The sequence below is a fragment of the Mus caroli genome, unplaced genomic scaffold, assembly GCF_978045245.1.
Source record: "Mus caroli unplaced genomic scaffold, Mus_caroli_1 scaffold_4, whole genome shotgun sequence".
Taxonomy (NCBI): Eukaryota; Metazoa; Chordata; class Mammalia; order Rodentia; family Muridae; genus Mus; species Mus caroli.
Genome location: NW_028227259.1, coordinates 150,648,127 through 150,665,678, shown reverse-complemented (window position 1 = coordinate 150,665,678; position 17,552 = coordinate 150,648,127). Strand labels below are relative to the sequence as shown.

Here is a 17,552-nt window from a genome sequence, read left to right as displayed (position 1 = left end):
AGTGGGATTGCTTCCAGCTTCTCACCATTTACTTTGATGTTGGCTACTGGTTTGCTGTAGATTGCTTTTTATCATGTTTAGGTATGGGCCTTGAATTCCTGATCTTTCCAACACTTTTATCATGAATGGGTGTTGGATTTTGTCAAATACTTTTTCAGCATGTAATGAGATGATCATGTGGTTTTTGTCTTTGAGTTTGTTTATATACTGGATTACATTGATGGATTTCCATATATTGAATCATCCCTGCATCCCTGGGATGAAACCTACTTGGTCAGGATGGATGATTGTTTTGATGTGTTCTTGGATTCGGTTAGCAAGAACTTTGTTGAGGATTTTTGCATCAATATTCATAAGGGAAGTTGGTCTGAAGTTCTCTATCTTTGTTGGGTCTTTTTGTGGTTTGGGTATCAGAGTAATTGTGGCTTCATAGAATGAGTTGGGTAGAATACCTTCTGTTTCTATTTTGTGGAATAGTTTGTGAAGAACTGGGATTAGATCTTCTTCGAAGGTCTGATAGAACTCTGCACTAAATCCATCTGGTCCTGGGCTTTTTTTGGTTGGGAGACTATTAATGACTGCTTCTATTTCTTTGGGGGATATAGGGCTGTTTAGATCATTAACCTGATCTTGATTCAACTTTGGTACCTGGTATCTGTCTAGAAGCTTCTCCATTTCATCCAGGTTCTCCAGTTTTGTTGAGTATAGCCTTTGGTAGAAGGATCTGATGGTGTTTTGGATTTCTTCAGGATCTGTTGTTATGTCTCCCTTTTCATTTCTGATTTTGTTAATTAGAATGCTTTCCCTGTGCTCTCTACTGAGTCTGGCTAAGGGTTTGTGTATCTTGTTGATTTTCTCAAAGAACCAGCTCCTCGTTTGGTTGATTCTTTGAATAGTTCTTCTTGTTTCCACTTGGTTGATTTCTCCCCTGAGTTTGATTATTTCCTGCTGTCTACTCCTCTTGGGTGAATTTGCTTCCTTTTGTTCTAGAGCTTTTAGGTGTGTTGTCAACTGCTAATGTGTGCTCTCTCTAGTTTCTTTTTGGAGGCACTCAGAGCTATGAGTTTTCCTCTTAGAAATGTTTTCATTGTGTCCCATAAGTCTGGGTATGTTGTGGCTTCATTTTCATTGAACTCTAAAAAGTCCTTAATTTCTGTCTTTATTCCTTCCTTGACCAAGGTATCATTGAGAAGAGTGTTGTTCAGTTTCCACGTGAAGGTTGGCTTTCTATTATTTATTTTGTTATTGAAGATCAGCCTTAGTCCATGGTGATCTGATAGGATGCATGGGACAATTTCAATATTTTTGTATCTGTTGAGGCTTGTTTTGTGACCAATTATGTGGTCAGTTTTGGAGAAGGTACCATGACGTGCTGAGAAGAAAGTATATCCTTTTGTTTTAGGATAAAATGTTCTGTAGATAGTTGTCAGATCCATTTGTTTCATAACTTCCTTTAGTTTCACTGTGTCCCTGTTTAGTTTCTGTTTCCATGATCTGTCCATTGGTGAAAGTGGTGTGTTGAAGTCTCCCACTATTATTTCGTGAGGTGCAATGTGTGCTTTGAGCTTTACTAAAGTTTCTTTAATGAATGTGGCTGCCCTTGTATTTGGAGCATAGATATTCAGAATTGAGAGTTCCTCTTGGAGGATTTTACCTTTGATGAGTATGAAGTGCCCCTCCTTGTCTTTTTTGATGACTTTGGGTTGGAAGTCAATTTTATTAGATATTAGAATGGCTACTCCAGCTTGTTTCTTCATACAATTTGCTTGGAAAATTGTTTTCCAGCCTTTCATTCTGAGGTAGTGTCTATCTTTTTCTCTGAGATGAGTTTCCTGTAAGCAGCAAAATGTTGGGTCTTGTTTGTGTAGCCAGTTTGTTAGTCTATGTCTTTTTATTGGGGAGTTGAGTCCATTGATATTAAGAGATATTAAGGAAAAGTAATTGTTGCTCCCTGTTATTTTTGTTGTTAAAGTTGGCATTCTGTTCTTGTGGCTGTCTTCTTTTAGGTTTGTTGAGGGATTACCTTCTTGCTTTTTCTAGGGCGTGGTTCCCATCCTTGTATTGGTTTTTTTCTGTTATTATCCTTTGAAGGGCTGGATTTGTGGAAAGATAATGCATGAATTTGGTTTTGTCGTGGAATACGTTGGTTTCTCCATCTATGGTAATTGAGAGTTTGGCTGGGTATAGTAGCCTGGGCTGGAATTTGTGTTCTTTTAGTGTCTGTATAACATCTGTCCAGGCTCTTCTGGATTTCATAGTCTCTGGTGAAAAATCTGGTGTAATTCTGATAGGCTTGCCTTTATATGTTACTTGACTTTTTTCCCTTACTGCTTTTAGCATTCTAAATAGTGCATTTTTTGTTCTGATTATTATGTGTCGGGGGAATTTCTTTTCTGGTCCAGTCTATTTGGAGTTCTGTAGGCTTCTTGTATGTTCATGGGCACCTCTTTCTTTAGATTTGGGAAGTTTTCTTCTATAATTTTGTTGAAGATATTTGCTGGTCCTTTGAGTTGAAAATCTTCATTCTCATCCACTCCTATTATCCGTAGGTTTGGTCTTCCTCATTGTGTCCTGGATTTCCTGGATGTTTTTTTTTTTTAAAGATTGATTTATTTATTATATGTAAGTACACTGTAGCTGTCTTCAGACTCTCCAGATGAGGGCATCAGATTTCGTTACAGATGGTTGTGAGCCACCACGTGGTTGCTGGGATTTGAACTCAGGACCTTCGAAAGAACAGTCGGCGCTCTTAACCACTGAGCCATCTCGCCAGCCCCTCCTGGATGTTTTGAGTTAGGATCTTTTTGCATTTTCCATTTTCTTTGATTGTTGTGCTGATGTTCTCTATGGAATCTTCTGCACCTGAGATTCTCTCTTCCATCTCTTGTATTCTGTTGCTGATGCTTGCATCTATGGTTCCAGATTTCTTTCCTAGGGTTTCTATCTCCAGCGTTGCCTCACTTTGGGTTTTCTTTATTGTGTCTACTTCCCTTTTTAGGTCTAGTATGGTTTTGTTCATTTCCATCACCTGTTTGGATGTGTTTTCCTGTTTTTCTTTAAGAACTTTACCTGTTTGGTTGTGTTTTCCTGTTTTTCTTTAAGAACTTGTAACTCTTTAGCAGTGTTCTTCTGTATTTCTTTAAGTGAGTTATTAAAGTCCTTCTAGATGTCCTCTACCATTATCATGAGATTTGCTTTTAAATCCGGGTCTAGCTTTTCGGGTGTGTTGGGGTGCCCTGGCCTGGGCGAAGTGGGAGTGCTGGGTTATGATGATGGTGAGTGGTCTTGGTTTCTGTTAGTAAGATTCTTACGTTTACCTTTCACCATCTGGTAATCTCTGGAGTTCGTTGTTATAGTTGTCTCTGTTTAGAGATTGTTCCTCTGGTGATTCTGTTACCCTCTATCAGCAGATCTGGGAGACTAGCTCTCTCCTCTGAGTTTCAGTGGTCAGAGCAGTCTCTGCAGGCAAGCTCACCTCTTACAGGGAAGGTGTACAGTTATCTGGTGTTTGGACCTCCTCCTGGCAGAAGATGAAGGGCCAAAACAGGACCTTTCCCAGAAGCTGTGTTGCTTTGGCCTGTCCCAGAAGCTGTTAATTCCAGTAGTCCACACTCTCACCTGTGCAGACTACTTTCTGCGTAGTCCCGGAACCAAAATGGCTCCCGAGGATCCTGAGGCTAGGGCCTCTCGGGCCGGGTGGACACCTGACCTCTGACCGGGAAGGTGGTCAGATGTCTGAAGCCCTAAAATGGCGCTGCCTCAGGAGCTCTGTGGCTCTCGCCTGTCCCAGAAGCTGTTAGCTTCTGTAGTCCACACTCTCACCTGTGCAGACTACTTTCTGAGGAGTCCGGGAACCAAGGTGGCTTCCACCGATCCTGAGGCAAAAGCCTCCTGGGCTGGGCGGATACCTGTGCTCTGGCCGGGAAGGTGTCTGGATGTCTGGAGCCCAAAAATGGCGCTGCCTCAGAAGCTCTGTGGCTCTCCATGTCCCAGAAGCTCTTAGCTTCTGTGGTCCACAGTCTCGCCTGTGCAGACAACTTTCTGTGGAGTCCCAGAGCCAAGATGGCTCCCGCAGATCCTGAGGCAAAAACCTCCCGGGCTGGGCAGACACCTGTCCTCTGGCTGAGAAGGTGGCCAGATGTCTGGAGCCTGAAAACAGCGCTGCCTCAGAAGCTCTGTGGCTCTCGCCTGTCCAGAAGCTGTTAGCTTCTGTCGTATGTGATCATCTTTAGTTGTGCCTCTCTCTTAGGGGAGTGGGCAGGGCTCCTCTGCTTTTCCATGTGTTCTAGGGTTTTCCCATTTGGGCTTCCACAGGCCTCAGTGTGCTTCTTCTGTGTTTCCCAGACGATCGCTGACTGGGTTTTGGTTTGCAGGGTGTCCCATGCTTCCCTACCCTGAGGAAAAACTATGCACGAACATTAAGACTTTAGAAGAGTTTCCATACCCTCTTTCTTTAATGAGTACTATAAAATAAATTCATAGGTCAATTTTTATTGTTGAAGAAAAATGGGAAATGTAATCTGTCTGTGCAAAAACAGATGAAGGAGGAAGGAAAAAAGAGAGGTGTTTGTGGTTCCTAGATTTAGGAAATATCAAAAAAATCATATTTGTATACACAGCATGAATCTCTCTTGGGAAAGACACAGAATCAGTGGAGGTCAATGGGGGTAGAAGGATGCATGGGAGGCCTGCTGAGTGCAAATAAGTATTTATATGACAATGGCCTCCTGTCCCACATTACCATGCACATGAACTTTCACATAGTTAAAAATGTTTTGTTTCTTTGAAAAAGTCTTATCATTTTACGTGGATGAGTGCATGTGTTTCTACGACTGCATGTGTGCTGTGTGCATGGAAGCCAGAGGACTGCACTGGATCTCCTGTACTCTGGTTCTGCATGGTTGTGAGCCACCTTGTGGGTGCAGGTAAATGAACCCAGGTCCTCTGCCAGAGCAGCCAGTGCCCTTAACAGCTGAGCCATCACTCAGGTCCATTTTGGTTTTTTGCTGGTCAGAGTAGCCCACTGTGGAAAGCACAATGGTGTCCAGTGCTTCCCAGTAGAAAGTTTCCAGCTGGGTTGTAGGACACAACCTGGTAGTGAGTCATTAATTTCTGATCCCTTTAAATTATTATATCAAAACCATTAAATGTTAGCCACCTAGAGTAATAGCCACACCCATTCCAGCTACAGCTGTTCAATTTCCATGACAGTTCAATGGAGATTAGTGGAACTCTATCCCAGGACACAGAGGGGCTACCCACCATATAAGGTCTCAAGGGCCCAAAGTCTTCCTAATTCGGGCCTGCCAAGGGATGTTATGCTGTCTGGCCACTGGGACAGCTTTGGTCTGGCTTCCCCACAGCAGGGCGGTGGAGACCCACCCTAGGCCTCTAAGAGCCTGGCCTTAGAGGGCATTGATGTAGCGGGACACTAACAAAAGCCCAACAGCCTCTACATAAGGGAAGCACCATGCACCTGCTCAGAGACAGTAGAAAGTTCTAGAAGAAATGGTCTTGTCATGCCTACTCTGGTTATACTAAAAGAACCTGAAGTACTTTGTCTGGAGAACATTTTTATCAACTGAGGTTTGCTAAATTGTGCTCCCGAGAAACTGCACAAATTCTCTCCCAGGGATCACGTGAGGAGGAATATGTATCTTTAACAACAGGTTATTTGACATAAACAGATTGAGTGCCCCTGGACCTCTTCCTGAGGAGATGATGCTGCATCATGTGGCCACTAGAGGGTGGTAGTTGTCCATTGAGCACAAGGAGAACCTCCTGGACCTGTGTGCTGGCATCTCAGGGACATTTCAGATGAGATTGGAGTGGGGGTGGGTACTACAGTGATTTCAACAGAGCAGACTTGGGGGGAGGGGCTTCATTCTTATCCTGGGTCCCCTTGATAGGCTGTGAAAAAAACCATCAGATAGTTTAGCTTTTCAGTTATCTGATTCTCTTCAGTGCAAGGGGCCACCATCTGTGAAAGGTGCCCCATCCCACCTCCTGCAGAAGCATGGGCCAATTCGGCCAAACCAACTGACAGTTCCTTTTCTGGGGCAGAGGCTGTAGAGAGTAATTAATGGGAGTTCTTCAGCAGCTCATTTCCAGACAGCTTTAGCTTTACCTAGAAATGTTAGGAAAAGGTTTGTCCCATATTCAAGAACACCCAAGTTCCTTGTATATTCTGTGTGACCCTGGGTGTCAGCCCCTTTCCAAACTGTGTTGACATAGAGACCATGTTCACTTACACAGTGTGGGGCTGAGACATCAGCTCCACCTTGTCTGGCTCCTCCTCTTTGCCCAGGGGAGTCAGGGGAGGCTGGGTGAGCATCCCAGGGACAGTGTATGGGCTGCTCTGAACCAGAATGCCATTAGTCAAATATGCTTGTGTCCTGACACCCCAGCTCCTCAAAGTTCAGTCATGTCCCCCTGACATCTACCTGAGGCCATATAGGCAGCTAAGCCTCCAAGGGTTGTTAGTGTCAGAGCCTGGGTCCTGGCAGCCGGACACCTACACTGTGGCCACCCATTTCCTATGGACCTGTTAGACAGAAGTGAGAAGTAGAGAAAGCCTGGATATAGTGATGAGTGCCTTTTTCCCAGGGCTCGGGAAGCTGACACAGTTGGATGCCTGTGAGTTCTACACAATGAATTCTGGGAGAGTCAGGCTACATAAGGGAAAGACTCTCAAGATCAAGCAAAACAAAACAAACAAACAAGAAGTAACAGAAAAAGGAGATATAATTCAAGTCAGCACGCTGGACAGAGGAACAAATAATGGGGTCCAAAGTCACCCCACTCCAACTTAGGGTCCTTGAATGAGGATTCCTTTGCAATATAAAGCAAGAAGTATGCAAAACTAAGCAGTCCTGATTGATGGGAGGTTGGGCTCACACTGAGCGACCCTGCCTCCTAGCTGCCTCCTAGCCTGTGCATCCTGTGGGTGATCTGACCAGTGACCATGAGTGCAGCCACTCATGTTCTCATCAGCAGGTCCAGCACCTCCCAAGGGCTAGCATAGATTCGGTAGACGCCGAGAAAAATGGTGATACAGATGTGGTCACGCTTCTGAATAGCAGCTGGAATGTAGTGGATCATTTGGTGAACGTATTCTTGGCTGTCATAGTTGAGCTGGGGGCGCTTGGGCCGACAGTCTGGCTCCTGTTCATTTTGAGAACAGACCTAGGAAGGCAGGAGGGTCTAAATGTGGAAAGTCTGAGAGACATCAGCAACCCATTACCATAGAGTGAACAGTAAGCATCAAGGATGCTCCTCAGTGTCTCACAGGAACACACACCCAGGCAGGGACCTCGGGGCAGCACGGGCACTAACAAAAACTTTCTTGCTAAGGCTGGCCTGTGTTACCTTGGGCTCACTGTGGGAAGCATGCCTGAAGTGTGTCAGAGGGCGAATCAAACGTCTCCAAAAGCGAACAAGGAAACCGCTCTTGGCTTTTTTGTGGCCGGAGCCTCTGGAACCCTGGAAACAGGAGAACATCTTGTTCCCTCTAGGTCCTCCAGACAAGTAAGTCAGGTAAGGCTACTGCTGGCCTCTGGTTACCTGGTAACCAGCATTCTGAGTTCCATCTGGACTGTTAAGTAAGTAAGGTCACTTCCTGAGGTCCTCCAGCCTGAGCCTCTCCTCATATACTCTCTCTAATGGTTACCAGTACTGCCCATTGCTGTCCTTCTGTCTTCCATGTGTACAATGGGACACAGTGGCATCCATAAGCTCATGCCTGTACAATGTCCTGGGAAGCCTGGCTTCAGGGAGACCGTCAGTTTTGAGAAAGCAGGCAGAAGTTTCCAAACCATCCCCCTTGTACCACAAGCATCCCAGGAAGAAGTGATTTCCTCTTAGGGTCTTCTCACTGTCCTGACCTGCTCCCTGCAGATCATTCTAGCATGGGTTTCCTAGTATGTCATCCTGTGTATATGATCACAGGTGCCCTATACCTGGCAAACATCCTGATAGTGTTACCTGAGATGAACGCACATATAGGCATACCATGGTGGGATCTTCCATTTTCTCCTAAGGAAACTCCAAGTAAAGATCCTCTGTGTCCCAGCTTCTCTCCCATAGTCTTGTTATGAAAGGCCAAAACTACTCCATCTTGAGACCAGACTCCATCTCAAAATAAAAAGCCTGAGAACTTGACCTACAGCTGAACCCAAGCTATACCCAAGTACCAGGAAGGACCCTGTGGCTTGTCCTTGGCCCATACCAGAGAGCTACTCCCTAGCTACTTCCTAGCAACAGTCAAAGATTAGTTTGAATGTTTCAGATTTACTTTCAGACCATTTGTGATTGTTCATGGTCTTACTTCAGAGCACCAACCTGTAGGCTTATAATAGTCATTCTAATAAATGCTTGCCTAGCTGAACACCTCTCACTTGCTCCTACTTTCCTATAAAACCCTGTCCCAATGAGGGTTCTGGGCTGCTTCACCAAACAATACTATGGGTCAGCAGTCAGTTGGCCCAAACTTGAGTTTGCAATAAAGAGACCCTAATTTGGTGTTCCTGGGACTGAGTAATGGCCCCGTCAGTGGGAGATAGGGCTGAGGTCCTGAGGCTGTTTTCTCCTGTTAGTCAGGGTCGTCTTCAACTGCAAACAGGTATGTGGTGAATCTGTTATAATCTCATCAATCTTCAGGGTGGTGTGTGTGGTTAAGATGATAACATAGGAACCTTTTTAACCAGTCTCTAATGATCCATGGCTGGAGGGGTACCTGTTTTATAGAGAACACAAAATTTAAGCCAAACATGTTTATGAGTCCATTGGACACCTTTGAGATTGTTTAGTAATTGGAGACCTTTGAACTCAGTGATGGCCTCTGCCAGTATGTTAAGGACAATGGGGAGTCGTATATTAAACATAATTTTAAAGGGGTGAATCCCATCAGGTTAAGGGAACTTTCATACCCAGTCAAGAGCAAAGAAGGAGAGCTACTCAGTCTTTGCTAGTCTCTCAGATCAATTTATTTAAGGTCTCTTTTAGGGTTTTGTTTATCCTACCTGTCCTGAACTCTGGGATATATATATATATATATATATATATATATATATATATATGTATATATATATATGTTTCTAATCAATTCACAGAATATTGGTTCGTCTCTGATTTACCTGGGACACAAAAGTTGGTCCATTGTGTGACCCCATTATCTGAGGAAACCTATAGTTTGGCCGTTTGTCATTTAGACAACAGTAAATATTTATATTTCAATTTTTTTTTTGTTTTATCTCTGAAGTCTGTCTCCCAGTAGGCTCTAGGCTTTGTGCCTCTGAACATATCAGTTTTTTTTTTTAAGTTGGCAGGCTTTGCAGTTCTTGACAATCTCAGCTATCTCTGAGTTGGCATTTCTAATACTAATATTAGTATGTTGTATCAAATCCTGCATTCTTCGGATGCCCACGTGGGAGGAACAGTGAGTGGATCCTCTGAAGTATGTAGTCTTATTTCCCAGGCACAATGAGTTTGCAATCTGCTGTTCTCTGCCATCTGTCACAACACTGGGACCTGGGCAAATTCTTAGTCCAGGTTATGTCACCTTTTGAATATTTAGGGTGGTCAGGAAGCGTAGAATCCTCCAGATCCAGAGAAGTCAGGGGCAGGTGAGGTCTGACTTTTGGGCAGTGTGTCAGGCTGCTTCATCTGTTGCATTGTTGTCTTCTGAACCTGGGACTTTCCCTTTCTGGTGTCCCGAGCAGTGAATGATGGCCAGCTCTTTTGGCCACCCTCCCCTCATAGAACCCTCAGTAGGGAGAGGAATTTTTTTTGAGTGTTTTTTTTCCCCTGCTGTCAGAAGGCACCTTTTCTTTTACCCGCCCTGAGTAAGTAGCCCCATGGACATGAGTGTTATTGAAGGCATTTACTAGTCATCTGTGTTTCTTGCTTTTTGTTTTGTTTTGTTTTAGCTCTAACACCTTGGTTAGAGATATTAATTCAGCTTTCTGTACTGACGTTGCCAGGAGTGGCTCTGCCCATCTGATCTTGGTGTTTGAGACCACGGCAGCCCCGGAATACTTCTGTCCATCCTGAACGAAGCTATTTTCTCATTGGTGAGCCATGTTACCCCTGCATCCATCAAGGGTACCGGTATCTTGAAGATCTGGTCTGGACCCATGATGTGGGCCAAAATGTCTGAGCAGTCAGGTAGAGGCCCATCTAGGTCTGGGTCAGGCAGCAGGGTAGCTGGCCTTAGGGCAGCTGGGACTGCAAGGTTATCTTAGAGCGATTTAGGAGGATACTAATAGTCATTCTGGCATTGGTGATGGTCAGGCTTTGGCTCAGGGACAATTGGTCAGCATCTTTAACCAGGAGAACTAGTCCTACAATAATGCACAAATGACAGGAGGCTGGGGGCAGCGGGCTTCCGGCAACTGGGTCTAGTTTCTTTGACAGGTGGGCCACTGACTGGACCAGGGCCCAGATCTTCCGTCCCTAAAGAGATGGAAGGGCTTAGTCACATCTGGCAACCCCAAAGCTAGGATGAAAATTTCTTTCTGGCCTCAGAGAGCCACCTCTGACCTTTTCTTAATATGTATCTCCCGGATCTCGGGAGGTCACCTGAGGTTGGTAGAGTAGGGCCTTCTTAGCAGAGGCTTGATACTCTAATATTTTTAGGGCCTCCAAGAGGTCTTGGGTCCTCACCAGGCATTTATGTTTGGTTTGTTACCAGGAGGTCAGTCATAAGCTGTTGAAGAGTCAGGTTAGGATGCTGGTTCTGGACTTACTCAGGTCTTGGCTCTTGGGTGCCGAGGGTAAGATGGTAAAGTATCATTTAACTCTAGCACTGTATCCCACTGGCACTCAGGAGGAACAGCACTCAAGAGTGTGTAGGGATTCGTGGCTGTTGGGTGGATAATGAGTGAGTTATTCTGCCTACTTCCAAGTCTATGGTTCTTTGGGCAATCTACGAGTATTGTTTAATTCCTGTTGTCCCTTGGACCTAGGATTTTTAAAGAGAATTTATCTTTAGGCTTTAACAAAACAGAATGTTGACCTCTATCATGTACAAGAAAGTTGGTGGGCTTTCCCTTTTGTGAGTCTGCTGTTTGTTCTTTCATCTGTAGGCTTACAATAGTCATTTTAATAGATGCTGCTGGAAACCCCCTCACTTGCTCCCATTTTCCTATAAAACCCTGTCCCAATGAGGGTTCTGGGATGCTTCACCAAAACATTCTATGGGTCAGCAGTGAGTAGGCCCAAACTTGAGTTTGTAATAGAGAGACCCCAATATAATTACATCAGGTGGCCTTTTGGGGTTCATAAACACTGTCAGGCACAACAGTCATAAATAAGCAGAACCATGTAGGGTTACACGTGTAATTTTATTTAGATGTTACTTGTGATCTATAATAAGATATACAAACAGATTAAAAATTGTTTGACAGTTTTTAATACCACTTTAGATTCAATTTACAACTGCATTGATAATACTGCAAGATAACAGATACTCTCCTTCATAAAACAAACAAACAAATAAAGAAAACCGCCTTGCTACTCTGGCTGATACCCTCCCTCCAGACTTCCATGGATTCAAATGTACCACGCGTTTCTGCTGAAAATATGACAAAGCTTTCACACCCCTCATCATCCTATGCTCATAACTGATTTGATGCGTTAAAAATGTACTGGGATGAAAACATCCAACTTCTAATAGCATCTTAGTAAATAAAATCTAAGTGCAGAGGCTTGGGGTTTGGTGCTAATCGTATAATGCACTCATTTGCCTTCTCAGTGCAGTGATGTGCAGACTCAGGCACCTTCTAGCCACCACCCATCCACCTATCCATTCCATGCATCCATCCATCTGTAATTGATCCATCTATCTGCCATCCATTCATTCACCTACTTTCCAATCCACCCACTGATCTCTATTTACCTATCCACCCATCAACCTATTATCCATCCACCCATCCATCCATCTATCATGAATCCACCCACTCAACCATCCACCACCTATCATCCATTCACCTATCCACCCACCCACCAATCCACCCATCCACTCATCCATTTATCCACCCACCCATTCACCTAGCTACTTACCCACCTAACCCACCCACCCACTCATCCATTTATCTATCCATCTACTCACCCATTCATCCGCCCACTCACCCACCTCTCCGGCTATTCATCTGCCTGAGTCTACACTATGAGAAAATACCGTATCTGAAACTCAGCTAAAATACAGATGGAACACTATAACGGGATCATATAAAACAACCTTGCAATCTGTAGATGTAAGTATAAGCATGAAATGTATAGAAATCAAATATGCTACTATGCCTGTTCTCCATTTGTTTTAGTAAATACTTTTTTAAAAAAAGTGGAAATCAAAAATCTAAACTTTTTACTTTGTTCTCATTTTGTAAAGTATTCAAGCAACTTGAATTTAAATTTTAGACTAAATCAAATTTGCCAAAAAGAATCTCTAAAAATAATCTGAATTGGATTTTAGTCGTTTCCCATTCTTTTGAAGGTTACAGAATGCAACGGGCAAAAGCTTTCTCTCTAGCTATAAAATCAAACTAAAATTAACTTGTTGGCAAAACTACAGGACAAGTGACAATGGAGAAGATCGTGAACATTTGTGAGTAAGGAGCCACTAGTTATATTCTGATGTGACATCAGTAGAAAAAATCCTGACAATGGCTGGTAGCTTTAATGTCTTCCCTCCACCCTGAGAGCATAGTGAGTGCTGGGTTCTACAGGGCACATGGGAGACAGAACAAAAGGCTCAAATGTCAAAGTCTCGAGGATGATGCCAACATGGTGGGTCTCAGTGTGGAAAAACAGAACTGAGAAAGAAAGAAAAAGCCTCTCACAAATTACCAATGACAGCGAGTCACAGCAGCGGCCACGTGTGCGCAGGCTCCAGGATGGCCATCACGCAGCACAGAGCACTCAGACACATGTCAAAGCAGGGCATAGGGAGGGGCTTGCACATGGGCTTTCACTGTCATATTGACATGAGGAAAACCTACTACTGGCAGGTGTTACAGGATAGCTGGCCAAGCGGACAGGCGTCCACACACAATAGCAGGCGATGTGGGTGGCTGGGTGACATCCCAAACTCATGAGCAAAAACCACTTTTAATTATCCCACAGGCATTCCCTGTCAACTGACACAATGTCACCCCAGATCTGAATTTTTCTTTTCATAAAAAGTGAGAGATATTAAGAGCTGCAGGCCACTTAAATAATGCACCTAAGGGAAGGCAGTGTCCTGGTCCCTCTGCAAGGTCCTCCCTGTAACCCAAGCCTTCGGATATCACAAAGACTTATTTAAATAAGCAGCTGTCCTTCCAGAATTGCAAAGCAGACACTGGACTTTGAGCCCCTACCTCAGCCAGGACTATGGAATTGCCATTTGGTAAAAAGGATCAGGGCAGCAGAGAGGAAGTCAGGTCTCTGCCCGGGCAACTGGCTGAATCAAGTTTATCTTGTGAGGTACTTTTTAAAATTGAAAATGTGCCAACAACAGGAGAGAAGAGAGCTGTGCTTCAGGAGGGGTGTGGCCCTGTTTGAGAGACTGAGCAGGAATCTAGCCACAGCACCATGGGTTGTGAACAGCTGGTGGCATCTCTCAGCTAAAGTCAAGCTTCCATGATTCAGAGCAAGGGGGGTGAGGTGCTGACCTGTGCTCACTCCCTGGTGAACAGAGGAGCAGGGATCCCAGAAAATAAAACCTGTAGGTCTCTTTTCCACTGGGTGGAGTAGGAGGGAACCAGATGCGGCTGCTCTGCCATGCAAGCTCTGCAGACTCTGGGCAGCTTGAACATGGCCTGGCTAACTGGTGCCCAACGCTATCAGGGCTAGCCATGAAAGTGAGCTCCATCTGCAAAAGTCAGTGGGCACTTTCCACATGAGTACCCACAGGGCTCCCCACATAAGAATGGCCGCTCTCGGTTGCAAGTGCCAAGTTAGAGAAAGCAAACGAGCGTACACATTTCCTTGGAGGCCACCAGGCCCAGTGTGCAAACAGACAAACATTTCATTCTGATTTGTTAAACTTTCCCCTCTACAACCATGTCTATCTGGAATTCAATTTGCAAAGGGAAGAAACAGGGAAGCGTATCACCCACCGGTCGGAAGACATCACTGAGACACACAGCCATTGATCTTGCAAAGAGCTGACATGGGGCAGCTGCACAGATACGTGGCAAGCCCACCAAATCAGGATGGACAGGAGAGGGGACTCTCATGGCTGAGAGGGAAGCAAGGTGCTGTTTCAGGATGATGCACTAACACTGCGAGTTTCCTGGTGTGCAGCACGGTGTGCTGTGTTCTGTGGCACTTAAGTATTACACAGTAAGTACTCAACAAATCCAGAAGGATGTGCAGAAGCAAATCACACTGTTAATACAAAAGGGACTAAAGCTACAGGGAAATACCACTGTGAGGGTGCAGAGAGCACAGGAGCTCCTAACACACTTGCATATGGGGCCCTGGCTGTCCACTGGTTGCCTGGCCCTTGCGCCTCAGTCAGACCAGTCATTCTCATCAAACTCAGAGTCGTCGTCTGAGTCGCTGTACTCCACAGCAATGCGTCTAGACAAGATGGTGGCCACATCATTCCCGACAGGCTCCCGCTTGGCTTCCTGCTCGCGTTGCTCCTGCACCTTTTTCAGTTGGATTCCTGCAAACAGGAGACGGGGGCGGGGGTGGTGGGGGGAGAAGGGAGAATCAGTCTCCTGGCTCCCAGGGAAGGACACCAAACAGGTCGCCCTGTCTAGACGAGTTTATAAAGACAAGACCCTGAACATTGGAGGGAGGGCAGAGAAAACATGTAAACTCAGGCTATGGCTGGAAATGGACACAAAATACAACCGTCTGTGCTACTGCTTGGTAACACAACAGGCCGGTGGCTTAACATGAAGCACTTAGCATTGCCCTTTGACAGAATTTCAGATTTATGGTCTAGGTACAAAATCAGGAGAAAATATTCCCATATTAATTACCCTGACAATGTTGGAACAAGCTTTCCCAATCTGTCACACACACACACACACACACACACACACACACACACACACACACACCACGCATTCACACAGACTCACACATACATGCATACACTTTTCTCTGGATGGTTCAGGAGTTACTGGAGATACAGGTCCTGTATTACTAAAATATATAACTACTTAATGTGTTATTTCCTGAAGAAAAACATTGTTTCTATTTTCCCTATAAACCTTTTTTAAATGGTGCAACTCAGCCAACCTAGTGGGGGAATTTTTCCTGGCTCATTTGTCTCCATTCTGTTAAACTCTAATCTAGAGAGGTCTTTGAGCTCTCGATATTGACAGGCTTTGCTCCTGTAGAGAACAGACGTGGTCTTCTGGAGCATGGTAGTCTCTGGCTATGTGCTCACTGGACTGTCCGAGGATAGACAAAACCATGTCTAAGACTCTCAGCCTAAGAGGGGAGAGCTGACCTCCCATTGGCTTTCAGACTTCATCTCTTAACAAACCAAAGTATTTCAATGATGTTCAAGATACTTAGAAATTCCAGGGTCTTTAGCAGCAGCAGAGGTGTGTGTGTGTGTGTGTGTGTGTGTGTGTGTCTGTGTGTCTGTGTGTGTTTGAGTTATGTATGCACAGGCCTGATTCAATGAGTTCAGGCAGAGGCAGAGGCCTGAGCTGCACCATAGCTCTGTCAAGGATGTTACCAGAGTGGAGTTCCAGGGTTGCTGACCAGCAGCCTCCCCCGGTTACTTCCACCCAAGACAGGCAAACAGTGACCAAGAGGCTGTAGAGTTCCTTAGGGTGTGAGGAATATTCCGCAGCCTGTTGGTGCTGCCCGGGGCCAGCTGTGCTTTGACAGGTTAAGGGTGAATGGTACAGCACACAGGTCTCCTGGGGAGGCTCCGGGGCAGTCCACAGGCTCAAGGTCTACAAGATGCTCATGCCACCTCTCCTGTGTCAGGGCTCAGCAGTAAGGGCAGGAGTTTTGCCTGGCACAATCTGTGGACTTCTGAATAAATTCCAGAAGCCACTGGCTTGGCACACCATGCTGTGTCTGTGACAAGTCCAGTGTAACCTTAGCTTTGTTGAAAACAAAACCATTGCTGGGCAGTCACTCACTTCCATCTCATTCTTGAGGTTCAAAGTGGAGAAAGGTCCTATTAATGAATCTATCCCTTGATGCCTAGCTTCTGGCTTCTTGTCAAGTACGGCTTTCCCCAAGGTTTAACTTTTATTATACTGTGTTTCTATGCTACCCATAGAAGAAATCCAATGTAATAAGAAAGTACAAATGACGGAATGTATCGTCATCTTTTGAAGTCAGTGTAGCTGGCTGAGCCACAAATCAGTCTCTTCCGAACACAGACTGTGAACCTGCATGCATACTTACCCATCCGGATGGCAGCCAAGAGGTCACTTCTTGCATCACTTATGGGTGGCTGTGCAGGCTCTGGGCGCTTTGCCTCAGCCACAGGGGGACCATGCATTGGGGATGAGGATAGGGAGGAGGGGCCAGGAGGACCAGGTGGAGGAGGTGGGGGACCTGGGGGTGGTGGTGCTGTGGCCAGGAGCCCAGTGGAGGGCTGGTGAGGGGGAGTGGGGTATGTGGAGACGGCTGAGGCAGGGAACGGGGGCTGTGCAGGGATCTGGAGAGGGCTGACGAAGGCAGTTTGTGCTGAGGGAATCATGGGTGGAGGGGGAGGTGGTGGCGGTCCTGAGGGGTTGTAGTATTCAATTATCTGTGCTGGAAGCATCCTAAGGAATAAATAAAACAGTCACCCAAGTAACCAGGGAGGGTCATGTCTCCCAAGTTCTAATGTAACATAGAGGGAGATGGCTCAGACACAGAGCATGGGGCTGTCACCTGGACCAGAGTCACTGCGGGGTGTGAGTGTCCACTCTGAGGGTCAGGTTCTCCCAGTTGTATGATTTTCATCATGACAGTTAAAAACCCACTGATATGTACCTAAAATGACCATTTTTTGAAATGCATGGTACATTCTGCGGGTGGGTAAGATCCACGGATGGCAGCAGAAGGTTAGTGCCCTTCTTTCCATTCCAGGCCTCTCAGAGCTGTGCCACTCAGAACCTTGTCTGAGGCCAAGGAGACAAAGGCTGGGGTGATGCTCCCTTCTCTGGTCCTGTCCTAACAGGATCTTCAGGGTTAAGGTACCCGGAGGTATACCAAACACTCCAAGAGACAGGTTAACAGTTTCCAAGCCTCGGACCCTCTGTGTGCCTGACATAGCAGCTTCAAAACATACCCTGGGAATCCCAGTTTAGCCAAGGCCAAAGGGCTGGGGACACCCAGACCACATGGTCTCTTCTTTCAGGCTGCGGGCACAACCAGAAAGAACAGGTTTCCTTTGATGGAGAAGACATATTGCTATATTAAACTTTCCTGGGTGTAGACACTAGGGAGCATTTTAAAGACTAAATCTAAGAGAGCCAAAAACAATCTGCCAAAATAAAAGAGAGGGTTTCAAATGAATTATCACGTGATCTGGACACAGTGAAGGCATTCAATCCACAAATCAGAGAACAAGAGGCACAGAATGTTCCAGGAGCCAG

General features: G+C 45.4%; 1 protein-coding gene across 2 annotated transcripts in view; it reads right to left on the bottom strand.

Annotated features, from left to right (window-relative positions):
* Window positions 1–12,084: 12,084 nt before the first annotated feature.
* The window catches only part of Wasf3 (WASP family member 3), a 92,988-nt gene continuing 87,520 nt past the window's right edge, over window positions 12,085–17,552 (bottom strand). For both annotated transcript variants that reach the window (XM_021162982.3, XM_021162983.3), the window contains exons 9-10: window positions 16,372–16,736; window positions 12,085–14,653 (exon numbers count right to left, since the gene is read on the bottom strand). In XM_021162982.3, coding sequence (XP_021018641.1) covers window positions 14,496–14,653; window positions 16,372–16,736 — 523 coding nt within the window. In that variant the 3' untranslated portion in view covers window positions 12,085–14,495. The remainder of the gene's footprint in view (window positions 14,654–16,371; window positions 16,737–17,552) is intronic.